The sequence below is a fragment of the Aphis gossypii genome, chromosome 2, assembly GCF_020184175.1.
Source record: "Aphis gossypii isolate Hap1 chromosome 2, ASM2018417v2, whole genome shotgun sequence".
Classification (NCBI taxonomy): Eukaryota; Metazoa; Arthropoda; class Insecta; order Hemiptera; family Aphididae; genus Aphis; species Aphis gossypii.
Genome location: NC_065531.1, coordinates 18,187,405 through 18,205,111, shown reverse-complemented (window position 1 = coordinate 18,205,111; position 17,707 = coordinate 18,187,405). Strand labels below are relative to the sequence as shown.

Sequence of the window (17,707 nt, the reverse complement as noted above, 5' to 3'; positions counted from 1 at the left end):
TTTTTTAAGAGCAGTTTTGAGCCTTATTCTACCTAACTTTGTGTTTTAAATCGACTTAGTTCTTAGATCATTTTAGTTTTTCCAAAGTAAGGTCTAAACAAATTAAATCACATTAATAACAACACTAAACACTACATATATAACAACAATCCGTTAACAAGTATAATATATTTGATCCTGAGTGGCAGTCGGCGTAATATTATGAGTGCTGTTGCAAGTACAGAAAATATAAAAGTTTGTTCTTGTTTAGTAGTCAATGGTGCTCCAAAGAGAATTGAAAATAAATAATATGATACACCCACAGCCAGTAGGTACAGTGAAAAACTAAAATATCCAAAATATAGGATTGGCTTATGGTTTGATATTATTTGTTATTTTATTGACTAGATAAAAATGGCATGCAAATTCAACAAATTAAATTATGTAACATGTAACAATAATGATCGCCGAGTTACGATAAATTAATAAATTGTAATTTTTATCCAACAAAAGCCATACAAACAGACCGAAATAACAAAATCAATTGAAGCTGAATGATAATTTATGCTACTTACCACGAAAAATACATTATATTAAATGGACAAAGCTTAATTCAATATATTTAGTATAGTAATGACGCAAAAATAAAAGGAAATAAAATAAGTAAAAATGTAATAATATATATTACGCTTAGTAATTATTATGATTTTGGGAAAAACACCAAAACACAAAGGGACACGAGCCTTGAATGAATGCCGGAATCAGTGGGACTCTCCCTTACATTTATAAGTGTTGTAGAATATAGTCACCTATCAGATATTATAATTATTAAATTATTTACATTTGTGTTATTACCTTCCACCTGATCGTCAGAGGGCTTTCGAGGTCGTAATTCGAGAATGACCACCAAGTACATAGTAGTAATCGAATACCTATTGATAATTGAATTGTAAAAATTAATTTATGTGTTTATAATATGTTGCGCATGCGCCTGACCTTATCGCAGCAGTGTTTGATTACGCAGATAAGTGATGACTTAATAAGATTAAAAAAAGGTTTTAGACACTCGAATTTAAATACATTCAAAACTGATACATTATGGTAAAAATGAAAAAGTTCCAATTGTCGCTCGCAGGATATGGAGTGTTAGAGTTGGCTGGTACTCATGCACATCTTGGTTTGATGGATGCTCATGCACTTGTTAGTTTGACGGGTGCTCATACACTGACGAGAAGAAACGACCTGGAAAAACCAGCCAGAGTCGCAGCTGACTCCAACAAAGTTCTTCACGTACCTATGACGTATCTATAAAGAAATTGTCTTGTCCTTGGCGACAGACCCTCATTGTTACAACCACACATTAGTCCCCACGAGACCAAAATATAATGTAAATCGTTCCTTTCATCATGTTTGGGTTTTAACTTATAAGGGTTATCTGCGTGCAATAACTTGACCGTTATTTATTTTATTGAACAAATTATACAATGTACGTAATATCTGAGCATATTATTATTACAATATTATATCATTTTAATCATTTATATCCATCCTGAATACATATATATATTCTTTTCTGAGAAGTGCTGTATTTACATAAAATAAAATTTAAAAATAATTTTAATTGTTCATATGGTTTGAAAAAAAAATGTATTTTCATTACAAAAACTATATAAACATCTGTATTGTTGCTATTGGCAACTGCACAGTTTTGAAATAAATATAATATACTGTCGGTAACAAATCTCACAGTATCAATTCAGTCTTCACTCTTCACGGTATTAAAGTATTACAAAACGTATACATTTAATAATATTGTTCACTTTTGAAAGCTTAAAGCTTTATAACGTAATATTTATATATAAACATGATGCAGAACGTAGTTATATCCGAAAACGACGAGAACAAGACTCTGCAGTCTTCGTCCTCGATAACCGAATCACCTATAATGAAACCGCAAAATGGACAATCGAAAAAAGACTCGGCTAGCGAAAACGTAACAACTATAAAACGACCATACGGATCGATGCCAAATATAACGCCGACTGCCGTTGAGGTACAGCAAGTTTCCGCCGAACCGCTTGCATATCGCCCGAAACCGATTAAATTGGCAAATTGTGCCGGACCGCAAACGCGGAATTACATTGCTTTGGAAAACGCGGCAGTGATGGTGCCACCAGCTGTCGCGGCGGAAGTCGAGATCCGGTCGCCGTCCGTCTCATCCGATCGGCAAGTTTTTGCGGGACCAAACCACGACCGCTCGGGCGGATCGGACGCGAAGGGCCGGGATTTCGCCGGTCGTCCGCCGAAAAAATTATGGTGTTCAATGCCGAACATAGCGATCCATTATACGGATAAAGTGTTTTATGAGACTACCGAAATCGAGTGCATTGCTCCGATGATGCTAGTTTCACGTGACTCGTTGACGGGTAGTAGTACAACTGAGACAGAGCCTGCAGAGGTTAGTCCGGTAAAAATCAAACGTCGCTCATTGTTGTGGAAGCGGGCAAAAAAAATCGTGCGTCGCGTCTTCTGTTGCGCTGCGGTAATATAGAAAATACACTGTATAGTTTATACAGTGTTCAAACACATAATTTATTGCATATATAAAATGTTATATACTTGTACAGTTGTATTTGTGTAAATTCTTAAATCAATTGATTTAAGTAATTGTGTGTATTATATTTTATTATGAAATGTTATATTATAGATACTTGTTCTTATGTATATTAAATTCTTAAATCAATTGATTTAAGTGATTTTGTAAATTATATTTTGTTATTAAACTTATTCAACTATAATAATATAGTAATATATTATGGTAAAAATGCGTTGTTTATTTTAAATTTGTATTTGCGATTCGTGAACAATAGAATATTAAATGGATTGATCTTAATAATGTACTGGACACCTGTACCTACCTGAAATCGAAATCTATATTTACGGCTATGATAAGTGGAGTATGATCGTTTAAGGGACTGAAGCTCTGCTCCCGAAAATTTTAGGGAAATTTAAAAATGCTTTTAGTGTTCTGTGAACAATACATAGATACATACGAACGTATTATGGACCTATTTACGTAAGATCATAATCTTATACGTAATATAATTACAAAAATTATAATACCTAAAACCTTATTATATAACATACACATTACACACATATATATATACACACCTAACTATATTTATTTAAACGTTTTTCTGTTATTGCGTAGTTTATAAGAACGTTATTTACTGAAAAATTCTAAAATTCTAGTTTAATATAACAAATGTTTAGCCCCCTTATATCAAATTTTGGCTACAATGATATAATATAGGATATGACTATATATTGTGTAGTTTACTAATAGCAGTATTATAATATGTTAATCATATAATACAATTAAAAAGAGAAAAATATTAGATGTCCTTTAGAAATTACGGTAAAATTATTAGGTAATTATTTTGTTTCTAGAATTTTTTTATGTAAACTAATAGGTTTAGGAAAGTATTAGATTACTAGCGTTGAAATGAAACAATTTACAATTAAAAAATTTAAATAGGATTAAGATATTATTATTGTTGAATACACATGTCCGTACACAAATTTTTGTAAATGGCAAACGTGTACCTGCCTGTAAATTCTTTCTAGTAGGTACCTTAACATATCTATATGATATTATATGTAAATACGTACGTCCGCGTTTTTCCATTCGACAGATAAGAATAAACAATGATAGGTCACATTTCAAATTTAAAACTAACATTATAATACGTTCCTTTATACGACTAACATACCTACCAATAGTAATAAACTTGCATAAATTATAGTACATATATATTATATACAACTTACATACATACCCACGTAGGTACGTCTTAATATATTACAAGTTATGACAATTTCTCAATCGATAAATGCAATTGAAAATTTCCATAGAACTAAAAATTCCATAGTTTTTATTAATAAATAATAACTAATCCATTGCGCTTCCTTAAAATTAACCGTGCGAGGTAAATGACTTTCGCTACCCCTTCCCTTCAAGTACCTTTTACTATGATTTTAAGAGTAGACTATGTCAGTTATAAGTTGGTTTACAACTATTATTGAATTCATACATTATAAATAAGAATTAAAACAAAATTTAGTTTTCGTTTAATATATTATATATATATTATATATATATCGCACACACGTAGATTACCTAACTACAATTTTTCAGACACTTCTTTTTAAGCTTCGGAAAAGAAAAAATAAACATACCTACAAAAAATATCGCTGGTAGCAATTTATATACGTATAATGTATAAGAAATTGATCCAATTAAACTCCTAAATTATTAGCACTTAATTTTAAAGGTTAGCATTTTAAAAAGATCGTATTTTTTGAAATCCTTCATGTGGCCTGTTGGTCTAGGGGTATGATTCCTGCTTTGGGTGCAGGAGGTCCCGGGTTCAAATCCCGGACAGGCCCAGGAAACTTTTGTCACTTTTTTACCCATTCAAAGGATATGACCATTACTTATCAACTTAATATTGTAAAAATTAAAAAAAATATTTCATTTTCATTGCAAGTATTATAGACTATAATAAACAGTTGTTATTGAAATACTTTTGACATCAATGGCAAGGGAATGGTTTACATAAATTGATCAAAACGATATCCTTATCCTTTGCATTTAACATGTCAAAAATTGTCAATCGTATTTTTTATTAGATCTATGATCATAACACAGAACAATTTATGTAGAATATGATCAAATCTTGCAGAGGTCTTACGTCAATTTCAATAATTTACACTCATATAGTATAAGTTTATAGCTGTTAATACTCAACTCACATGAGTTTGTCAACAGTAGTATAAGTTTTATGTAGTTCGGTAGTAGGCTTTGATATAATTATATCTGTAAAATTCATCAAACATCAACAAATTTAACAATTAAAATTTGCAAGCCAAGACCCATAAGAACCAAAAATAGCAAACTAATTTCAAAAATTTCATTTATAAATTAATGTAAGTATAACAATTCAAATTTTACAACATGGAAAATAATAATATAAAATAATTAATGAATTTTAATAATGTAACAATTACTTTCTTAAATTGTGGTAAAAAATTAAAAAAAAAAATGAAAAAACTTTGTACTTAAAAATTTGATTATAAATAAATTTAACATATTTAAACATTTCAATTATTGTAATTTTATAAAATCCAAAATGCTTTTGTTGTCAATATAAAGTCTAACTAGATTAGGAGTTGAACCATCATTTTCTGTAATTATGCACATAATGAAGGTAACCTGTGGGTTTGCCAACTTTTTGAAGTTGCTCAAACTATAATTTTCTTCTTTATCATCGAGAATCAAGGAACAGGACATACATAGAATAGGAATACTGCGAATATCTTCTGGTAGTTCAAATAAATTTGTTACAGATAAAACACTGAACGTATCATCTATATCAATGATTGCATACTTAGAACCGCTATATGATTCTAATTGTACACGCACATACTTTGAATCAATTTTGGTAAGATAAAACCCGCCAACTATAGGGTTTTCTACCTGCACCAAATTTGTTTGATTAACATAGTTGTCCAACTTTTTGGTCAAATATTCTTGATCACTAGATATTGCTTTAATTTTGAAATCACTAAAAGATTTAACTTGTAACAATTGAACATAAAGAGGATCCAACATTGCGCTAACGTCACAACCCGCTTGGATTAAAGATACTACACAAGGATCTCCCTGGGTTTTTATAATCATATCAAATTTAATACCATCAATTATTATCATATCTTTGAACATATCATTAACATTGGGAAACCAAATTTGATTTTCTTGACCAGCTAAGTTTGGTGCATACAATGAACAGCGTCTTACCAATGGAGGACACATGTTAAGAAATTCTGTTGGTTTATAGAATTCACTACATTCTTCATAATCACCAAAGTCCAATAGATAACAATAAGCACTGCTACTCTCAAGATGGATTATTTCTATTTTGGCTCTACACCAGCAGTTAAAATGATGACTGTATGTAACAACAATGCAACCAACAGTAATATGATCTAAAGATAATTCAACTATACTAACATCTAAGTCTTCATTGATCCGTGGCATAAACGACACTGACAAGCTCTCAGAGTGTGCATAAAAATATTGGAACGTATCAATATGCTTGATAACTACAGTTTCTACTTCAGGTAAAATTAAATCATTTTCATTACTTGTTTTCGTTTGAATGTTATTTAATGGATTTTCTAAAGTCGATTCTGCAAAATTATCATTAACTACATTTTCCAAAGTTTGTGGCTCATTTTTTGATATTTTACTATTATTAGAAATGTCATGGTTATCATTAGTTAAAATTGTATATAACATATCAATACAATCTATACCATCATGGGTCAATGTCACTCTATATGGTTCAGTGTTACTTGTTGTTTTCATTACCCATTTATACTTTATCATCATTTCTGAAATAACATCAAAATTTAGGGGATCATTAATATTAACATCCTCAATTTCTTGATCTAGACAACATTTAAAATACAAATTTTCATCAAAAAATATGCTTGGCAACACTTTTATTTTTATTGCTTTGCAAATAGTGTCATCATTAATGATCCGAACAACTAAATTTGTTTGAACGGGGGTCAACAATTCAGCCTTATACCATACACATTTATTTTTATCTGTTAATGCTGCAACTAGTGTACCGATAGGTGGTAGTTGTGAAAAATCTTCCAAATTGTTAGCAATAGAATTTAATTGTACGTTCAAAATTTCATTATTAGAACCATCTTCGACTTTTTTGACATAAAACTCGTTAAATGATTCAAACCTATTGATGGTAATAGTCCACTCCATAAATGACACAGTAGAAGTAATTTCTAATTCGTTAATGTCATTTGTAAATAATTTTACCTCGAGTAGTGACTGTGCATAAGACATCAGCTTACATTCAACATCTTTGTTAAAAAGTGTATTAATATTTACATTTGAAATTGCTCGGCAGCGCAAAGCACAATTTGGTATTTTCTGAATTTCACTAACCAATTTAGTGGTTTTCAACGCTTTAAACCGTTCACCTGTATCTATTGATAAAACATTTTCAGTACTTTTATCAACATCCAATATTAAAGCTCGGTGCCAATTTTTTGTTACTGAATGTAATGCAGCACACATTGAACCAATTTCAGTCACAGCTGGTATCATTTTTGATTGCATTTTTATAAGAATATCTGAAATAATCTTTAGCTTATCATTAAATAAATGAGGAACAATCCAACAGTCACTGTCTGAGTTAACATATGTGACTTTCACTAAACATCCGTTTTCAAGGGTTTCTATTATTTTGTGTTGTGACTGCATTGAGGTTATTTTGTTCGGCAAAGCATTAAGTGTTCCATCAAGGTCTACATGCATGTTGGCTAGGAACATTGTTCTAGACATATTAAATGCCATTGGGAATGTTTTAACAGTGATGACAAGTGCTGGTTTTAATGCTATTTTAGTATGCCCCAAATATTGTAACTTTTTTTTCTCTATTTGCTTTTCATAACCAAAGTCAATGCAATGTACAATCACCACATTAGAATTAATTGATTTAACTACACATCTATAATATTTACCATGGTTTTCAAACATGTATATGTCCCCTGGTACTATGGAAGCTTTAATTTCTAATTTACCATTAAGTTTTGATAGATTTTCAGATATTTGTTCAACTTTTGATATATCTTGAGACCTCTGCAAATAAGTCAAGTCACCATCAACGTGTAAAAATGATATTTTTTCAATACCACGAACAATTGGAGTGGAAAGTGGTGCAGAATTATGTTCTTTAATACTGATACACAACCTAGAAAATAAAAAATAAATAAACTTATAATATTATTATTCATAATACATTTACTCCAATTAGTCCAATTAAACATTATTCAGTTGGTTGTTCATTTTTATGATATAGATTTCATCAAAAACTATTTTATTTAAACTATAGAATATATTTTATAGCAACTAAAACTTAATTATATATCCCTATGTCAGTGAATAATATTGTATTTTAAACTATTTCATAATTTAATATAAACAAATCATAGAAAACCATCTATTAAAAAAAAAAATAGCTCAAATTAGAAACTTAAATTATTTAAACAGAAATTAATAATGTGCAAACTTACATTCCATTGCGATCGATGGATTTTACTGTAACATTATACAATGTTTTTTCAGTAATTTTAACATCTAAGTATTTAGTTTCTAAATGACAATTCAAACAAAGCTGAGGTTTTTTCAATAAATCACTTGAAATTGGTCGAATCTAAATAGTTTAAAATATTTTATTTTAAAAAATACTACATATAATGTATTATACATAAATATATGAAAAAATAGCAATATGTTTAATTCTTAAATTATCAATAAATAAAACAAAAACCTGATTTAAAGGCACATCGGTCAATAAGCCAATATCAAACATGTTCACTATGATAGACTCTTCATTCATGCTTTTTATATAAGCTCTATACCATTGATCATTATCAATAGTTGCCAAACAATATGTACTTTGTAAATAATCAATATCTACTGATTCAGACCTCTATGTATAACAAAATAAATAAATAAATAAATTATGGTTGAATTATACAAAAACCATTAATATCATTATTAGCAAAATAGAGTGAACTAACAGGATTTTCATTGATATATTTTAAAATCTCTTCTTCTAGCTCATCAACAGTATTTGGTTCAGGTTGAATGCTTATTTTTAAATGATAGTTATAAACATATGAGAGAAAACTTTGACCTATTAATAGATTTTCTTCGTATGGATTTTCATCTATTAAAATAAATTAACAATCAAAATTTTTTTTCAATGAAATCAAACTTATAAATAGGGCTCAGAAGTTGATGCATCTTGCATTTTTTTTTTTTTTTGGAGCTTTTTAGACAATGCTCTCCTGGCCAGAAATCTGTTTCATTAGCATGTGAATCTGAATAACAAATTTTTATTTTGCATTTTTTGGTGTTTATTACTTTTCAAAACACTTTTCCACATTTTTACCGATTTTATACTAGTTCACTTCTTATCGACTATTATGCCAATAACTTAAAACTTGGAAATCACCGCAAACAAATATTTGTAATTTTTTTATTTCCCTATTTTAAGAATATTTTTGTCATTTTTATGTTATATATTGAGTAATTCGAAGCTTTGATAAATTTATATAGAATTTTATAGTTAAATAGAGTAAAATATTTGAAAAAAATGTATTTTTACTAATTTAAAACTAATATTTGTAATTTTTGTAGGTCATTTTTGGCCATATTTGCATTTTTTATTGTTTTTAAGGTCATCAACTTTTGAGCCCTACTTATTAAGTATTAAAGAATACACATAATAGGTCTATACAGTAGAAATTGTTTATAATGACGTTCAAGGGACCAATGAAAATGGGTCATAATAAGCGTTTGTCATTATAACAAAAATGATGAAAAAAATAAATTGTAACTTCAATACATATAGAAAAAAAATAAAGATAAAAACATTTAAATGAATGAATTAAATAGGTAATTTACAACATTTTGTTAAAAAAATCTGTTATTTTAGATTGAACTTTGTATAAAAATCACACTCTATTTTCTATCTTGTTCTTCAAAATGTGTTTTTGGACTAAACTTTTCAAATATAACTAAAAATAACCATCATAACATCCGTATAGCCATTATATAAATGCCATAATAATCAATACAAATTAGTTCATACAATATAGGAGTTTTAAGGGACTTTCAATCCAAGGCCATTACACCTAATATGTCATTACAACTGGTGTCATAAATGAGTTCTACTGTATTAGTGAAAAATTAAGTTATAAATTATACCTGTTTTCATAGCAGCATTTAAACGTTGCCCAATTCCAGATTGAAGTATAGCATTAGAAACATCAATATTAGTATCTTTATGAATCATCTGTACTACCTTAGAACCAGACTCATCAGTTTTTACAATCAAAATCTTATACAGTTCACCTAATTTAAAGTATGGTTGTAACATTAATGTGGTATCAATATTTATAACAGGAAACCACATGTCACTTAATGAACAATTAAGTACTAATTGTCCAGGTAAATTGCAATCACTTTCAACAAAATTGTATAATATGACTTTGTCAAAATATTCGTTAATTATTTTGTCACCTTCATCAATCAATTGTAATTTAATCTCTATAAATATAAAAATATAATTATTTTTGTTTAAGAAGTAATAAAACGATAAGTAAATTTAAATGACTAACTTTCAATTCCAGAATCCATGTCAATTATTTTAGCACGATATATAGAATTCGATTGAATTTGATAAATAACATACATATTTTTTACAAGTTCACATTTTTTCAAAATATAACGAGAGTTTAGTGCGGATTTAATATCATTCATGAAAGGTTCAAAATTTGGATTGTGTTGTCTCACACGAAAGTTAAAAGGTGATTTGTAAAAAATCAACGAACCAATAATTTCTTCTGTATTATTCAAAGTTTCTTTTTTTAAAGACATAATTGGCAATATCTAAAAAATAAACACATAAAATAAATAATAAAAAATATAATTTGTAATACTGTAATAAAATGTTCAAACTTATAAATAAAAAAAAACAACATAATAAAGGCAAATATAAAAAGGCCTTAATTTGAAATAATTTATAATTATTTAACACTTGTACTGTCTCACATGAGAATAACCTCAGATAATGACCAATTTTCAAACCATTCATATGTAAGACATCAGTTTTCATAGTCAGCTTTTTTCTTTTCGGTTTTGTAATATGGACTTGTAAGTTTCTGCCTTAACTGGATAAGAGGATAACATTATCTTCCCCTCGAAAGTTTCTTATCCAGTAGGATTACCCATAGTAGGGTTTGAATTGATAAAAATATGCATTGATACCAAAGCCATAAGTAAGAACATTATATGTATTTATACATTGCTTTTTTTACAATTAATCAGTTTTAAAATGAGTTATGAGCATTTTTAATTTATGCTATATTATATAAGCAATACACAAAGTTGCTAAAAAATTTAACTATTGTAAAAAACTAATAAACAAACACAGAAAATGTTCTTACCATCAAGTTCAATAATAAGTCAAATTACTCTAATATTTAAGCTAACAGAGTTAAAACAAGATCTGCTTAGTGTGTATGAAAATATAGCGCAAAAATTACATTTTTGCTCTAATGTTGCAAATTCAAGTATTTTTACTTCCTTAAAAGATGAATAACAGAAAAAAACTTATCACTATCAAAATCAATACATTCATTACTCTACTCAAAATTTTAATTAAATATATATTAGAGAAGCGAGTTTTCAGTACATCAGTATAATATGCATAAAACTTAATACCATTCTCATTTCTCATTTGTAAACAAATATTGTGATATTAACAACCAACTTACATGTTTTGTAACTTCTGGGTCTTTTTCTACTACTTCTAGATATATGATATCTTTCAATTGCGAATTTTCGATTTCATTTATTTCTGAATCAATGGTTTCTTTAAGTTTTGAATCTATGCTTAACATCTCTTTAGGATTCATATCTTTTATTTCATTTTGAATACACTGAAAAATGAAGAATCAACATTTATAAATTTTGTGTCTTTTTACTAGATTTTATATAAAGCAACAAGTTTTACAAAAAACATTTGTTCGCTATTGACAATTATATTTTTCAATAATTCCATTCAGAAAAATATGCTTTAAACAAATAAGTATTGAAATTATTTAAATATTGTATAGCTTAGAGCAGTGGTCTCAAACACACGGCCCGCGGGCCACATTCGACCCTTAAAAACTCTTTTGATGTGGTCTGCAATGAATATTTATTTCTTCAAACATTTTGGTTTTGTTTACTCTAGACTTAGTATAGAAATGAGTAAAAAAAAAGTATTTTACTCACTAACCTTAGACATAAATAGATATGGCCCTTTGGTAATTTGAGTTTGAGACCATTGGCTTAGAACATTGTATAATGATCAAATACAGTTTGAAGAAGTACTAATAATAAGCGCAAAGTTTAAAAAGTATATAATGAGTTTAATAAGTGTAAATATACCAAATTCCAACATCTATCCCTTGCAAATTTAAAAAGGCTCTGATAATAAACATATTTCTACAGTATACCAACAATGTTACAAGTAGTATGGTATGTGGTCAACCTTTAAATCAATGGTCTATTAAAATGGAAATCATGTATAAATGTTTATATATTATAATTTCCAACCATCCCAATTATTATAAAATTTCAAATAATCAACTAATACTAATAGATTTATCAGATAGTGAGTCGACAGTAAACTATACTTGTAATAATCTGTAATAATCAAGCCACTAAGTTTGTTAAGCCTGTGTTGTATTTCTTTGTGCAACATTTTCATTAGGCTAAGTATTTTAAATTAGATGTATTATATTAATCATAGTCTACATGATGTTATACTTACATTAAGATTGTTTTTTGGCGTTGTACAAATATCAGCATTATTTTCAATGCTTTTAATTTCATCCTAAAAAACACACACACAAAATATATTCATAAAACTATCAATTCACAAAAAAAAAAATAAATAAATATATTACCTTTAAAAATAATTAAATAGTAGGATTTCATTTAATAGATTTAAGTATTTTAATATTATATTTTTTCTTTTTATAAGATATTCAAATTTTTAATATTAATAAAAAAAACTAAATTAGTAAATTATTTATCCGTTAATGAGTGATGAACGAAAAAATATCTGTATACTTGTTAAGTTTTCAATTTTTTTAGTTTTTTTTTTTTGGTATCAAAGTACTAATTAGAACCATTTTTAATTTTGTCAGTAATTAATTTAAAAAACAATACTCTTTTCAGTCAATTGAATATAAGGTCAAATAATAATTAAATATAAGACCATTGTCATGCTCTAAATAATATTGTTTTCAATCATTTTTGTAATAAGTGATTTTGTTCAGGATTACACAAAATTCATAAAACCAGTTTTGAGACATGGGCTAGAGAGAAAACAAATATTACGCCAACATTCTAAGTTATTATCCGTGTATTATGTTGTCTTAATTATACTATAAAATAGTAAATTAAATTGTACATTCACAGTAATTTTATTTCACTGTTATTTTTAAGTTCTTATAAATTTGTAAAATGTTTAATGAGTGGAAAACAAATAATAATTTTATAAAATACTTTTATAAATAAATAATTTAACTTATAATTATTATTATATTTAGATAACTTAAACTTCATTATTTTTGGTAATTGTGGAAAATCATGATGTACCTTTTTGTTAAGAACATTTTCAAAATAACTTTTATCTTGAATATTTTTTAGTATTACCTAACTATTAATACATTTAATTTTCAATTATATCACTAAACACTCTTTATCATTTCAATTCAGATGGAAAAAATATTTAAAATTAAATAAGTACATACATTTATTTCTGTTATTGAAAACATTTCTTGAGATTTAATAGATGCTGAACATTGCTCATAAGTACTTTTTGATAAATCTCCTACATCAATAAGCTCTTCATTATTTTTTTTGAACAATTTAACTTTATATAAACCAAAATTAGGATCTATTTTCAATGGTAACATTTTGAAATATTTTTGAAGAAACATGTTTTGGTTGAAAATAGTATCATCTGGCTTGTCTAGTATCACATTCAAAGATCGCATTTCAATTAAATAGCAACTAAAAAATATAGTTAACAAATATTAATATAAATTTATTTAATTATTATTGAAATAAAAATTCAAACTTAATAACATTTTAATATGTTAATAACTCACTTAGAAGGTATTTCAAAAACTGCAGTTCTTGGTATCAATTCTTTGAGTCCATAATCAACTAGATCAATGTACAATTTATCGATTTTTACTTCTAAAATTATGGCTCTAACCAATTTGTTACGTAAAACAATCAAACAAGGAGTGTACACTTCAAGAACAGGTGCAAGTTTTAAATTTTGTCTATCAATTGAATTTAACATATTAGTTAATACTTCAGATTCATTATCCTAAAGTAAAAATAATAAAATAGGTTTTGAAGATTAAATTTGTTTTTGTGATCTATTTATAAACTTAATATATTTTTAATATTTAATCATATTAATTTATTATAAATAATGGTAGCTATAAAATTGATACATTATGAAAATTATTATGAATAATTAATAGATACACAAAATATTGTGCGAATTCAAATATAAAAATAAATTTCCATTATCCACTAATAATATTATTATATTCAAAATCTTTTGCACAATAACTACAGTATTGATTATTGAATATATATACTTACAAGTGTTCGAACTGTTAGTAGAGCTGAATTGTTATCCATAATAATTCTTGTGACAGTTATGTCTATTAAAGTAACACAATCTAAATGTTGGGATCTTAAAAAAGAACCATAGCCATTACTTTTAAATGGACTACTGTTAATCATATCAGTTTGATTGTTTAACTTAATTGTTGATTCCATACTTTTAGCAATGGTGATCATTGATGCCAAATTGATAATATCTGCTACACCTTTTTCAGTTAATATTTTGTCAACATCAAATAATGATATGAATGTGATACCCCCAACTTCAAAGTCCCTTCGATATTTGTAATATTTATTACACAAAATATTCACTAAGCCATTGTTTGATTTAGGTTTACTTATAAATGTACTCAATAAAAATGTGTACACTGTAGCTCTTTGACATATATCAATTAAAAAAGATGGATCTAAATCTTGGATTACTTCTCTTACATCAAAAAACGATGCCACCATAGTTCGGCCATAATCTATGAGTATTATAGTGTGAGTTTTGGCTACTAAATCTGAATGTATAATTCGACATCTATAAACTCTTGATTCATAGTCATTTTTCCAAGTATATACATATAACTTGTTTTCTAATAAGTCCAATTTATTACAATCCTAAAAATTTTTTTTTTTAATTTCATATCACAGTATACAAATAAATCAACTAATTAGTATTCATACCCTCGAGTAACGTTCATAATCTTGTACATTTTTTTCTAAATTTGATTTCTTTTGAGAATAAAAGTTTGCCCAAATTTTTATGAAACATCCTTGAAATTCAGCATGAGTAATAAATAGTAGGTCATTATTTGCATACTTATGAGGAACTAATGATTTTTCCATTATTTATGGTGGTTATTCTATTCTAAAAAACATAACAATTTTATTAATATAGAAATAATTTTCATTGGTAGTTATTACATATAATAATAATAATACTATTCAATTATTATAGGTAATAAAATAAAAGAGAACATTTATAAAAATTACATTAATTAATTGGCCAATAGATAAAGTACAGCAATATTAGATATATTGTAACACTAAATTTTATAAAAGTTATTGGTACTGCTTGAATATGCGGTCTACAATCATTTAACACGTAGACCACATGTAGGAGCAGCAGTAAAAGATAAAATTGGTTTAAACATAATTTGTTATATACAACATAGTTTTGTATTTTCCAACATTTATTGTTAGGTTCTAAAACATTAAATTATAGATACACACCAGTATAATTTAGTTTATTTAATAAGTTTATACCTAAGTAACCCAATAGCCGTCAATTGGGTGGGTTCTGCATTATTCTTTGTATAGTCATTAGTTTTGTGTTACCTACTGCATTTTTAAGGGAGCATAAAGACACTGCCGAAGAAACATTACCATAATATCATGCCATAAGCATGGTAGTAAAATGGTAGATTAGAAAACGCGATCGCAAGGATGATTTTCATTCTCTTTGAAAAAAATCAACAAATCTCGCACAGAATACCATATAAGAATAAGTTTTTTTCACATAATATAATATTATGTAATACCTATTATTAAACATAACATAATATGTAGTCCTTATAATGAGCAGCACCCACTAATTACAGCAAGTTTGTCATTATTCCAGTAAGGCTTTTGTGCTTTAATATACGACTATTTAACAGTCAAATTTATCATTAATATTTAATACAGTAGGTAAAAAAATAAGTGATTGACCAACAGAAAACATTAATCCCAAAAATATACAGAATATTCAATTTTATAAAGATACCTATCATCTAAATATAAATCCAATAGATCTATATAGAATTCAGAGAATAGGAAAATTATAAAATAAAAATTTGATTTAGAGTTCAGACACCTATAAAATGAAAAATTTGTTTTCATCTCAAATAGACAAATGTTATGCATACACCTATATCTACCATTACAGAAGTTACCAGCATCGCAAACATATCTTTTCAAACAATTTTGTAAGTGTAAATCTTTTTTTGTAATATTTTTATAATTAATTATCATTAGGTATTGGTAAGTAATATATTGGTTTAAATTTAATGCAATAGGTACATTAGCTTTATACATAGATAACAAACCATGATGTACCTTCTATTGTGGTGGGTATGTATCTATTGTGTAATACAGGGAAACTGTGAAGATAATACTATATTATATTGTAGGTGTAAAATATGTGTAGGATACTTACTATTAGAAGTTAAGTAATAAAACATACCTATACAATTATAATATGTATATAAAACTGTTTGTAGTCCTTAACAATCGATTAGTGGTAAGTTTAAAAAACAAAAACAAAAGTAATTGACACAAAAAGAAAAATGGTAACAGTATTAAAAAATCATGAGAAATACATACTTTTTATACAGGACGAAACACGGGTCACGTTTTCAATAATAATTTTTCATGCGCGTCCTCAAAATTATACGGAGCGAATGGCGGGATTATTATGAAAATTATAAATCCATTGGGATTCAATGAGAACTGAAAAAACTGAAAGCCGAACACTCCGATCACCGATCACCAACCATCAGTAATCAGGATGATATTCTTTTCTCTATGGGATATTGGGATGAGGATTGTGTTGCACCAGCACGTCTATAAAAATAACTGTAGTCACATAAGTCACATGATTCATAAATCATAATGATGGTAAATACCCAGGCGGCAAGACTAAACGACAGAGGAGCAAAACAATCAGAAATAAATTTAGAGTTGATTTATCAGTAATAATATCTCGTGTTTTATAATATTGCAACCAATGCAACCACATACAAAATATAATACAATGAGTTGTATTATGTCTGTGATTGCAACCGAATATTATCTGTGGCACAGACAAATATCTTAGTCAGTGTCTATGGTCGCCGTATTTAATATTGGCGGGAAAGAAAAGATAATTAACGCGGAGGCGAATCACGGTTTACTGTTTAAGTATTATGTATTTTTAATTTTTTGCATAAACCTTAAGACCACGGCTATAGATAATTATCTATAGTCATTAGCCGTGCTTAAGACGGATAATAATATAATATAAGCAATCAATTTACCGTTATATATATAGTTTATTGTTATTTATAGTCTATACCTGTGCCCCATGCTATTATACACATTACACAATAATATTTGAGTTGTGAACGCGATAATAATAATAATATTGTGATTTTTCAAAATTAGGCATAAAACAAAAAATCAATTAATTTTTAAACATTAAATTAGTTTTAAAATGTATATAGGTATAAGCAGCATACGCATATTATAGTGTTATAAAATCACGATTTAAGTTATTATTATACTAAGCAACTAAGCTACAGTGATTTACATTAGTATATTACTTAGCTAGTCCATCTGGTTAACTGACAGTGTGTG

General features: G+C 27.4%; 1 protein-coding gene and 1 non-coding gene across 3 annotated transcripts; one reads left to right on the top strand and one right to left on the bottom strand.

Annotated features, from left to right (window-relative positions):
• Positions 1-4,131: 4,131 nt before the first annotated feature.
• On the bottom strand, positions 4,132-17,616 carry LOC114121130 (uncharacterized). 2 transcript variants are annotated; one of them, XM_050200448.1, is made up of 14 exons: positions 16,697-17,616; positions 15,017-15,200; positions 14,324-14,950; positions 13,813-14,039; positions 13,453-13,714; positions 12,465-12,527; positions 11,422-11,586; positions 10,264-10,534; positions 9,851-10,192; positions 8,659-8,807; positions 8,406-8,567; positions 8,149-8,288; positions 7,597-7,826; positions 4,132-4,861 (listed from the first exon to the last, which is right to left on the bottom strand). In XM_050200448.1, exons 2-14 carry the CDS (start codon positions 15,176-15,178, stop codon positions 4,794-4,796), a joined length of 2,868 nt encoding a protein of 955 aa, XP_050056405.1. In that variant the 5' UTR covers positions 15,179-15,200; positions 16,697-17,616; the 3' UTR covers positions 4,132-4,793. The 2 variants fall into 2 exon arrangements, with proteins under 2 accessions (XP_050056405.1, XP_027839103.2); XM_027983302.2 differs by lacking the exon at positions 4,132-4,861 and having other exon boundaries at positions 4,944-7,826.
• Trnap-ugg (transfer RNA proline (anticodon UGG)) lies at positions 4,360-4,431 on the top strand. The gene has a single exon. It is a non-coding gene; the product is annotated as a tRNA-Pro (tRNA).
• Positions 17,617-17,707: the final 91 nt, after the last annotated feature.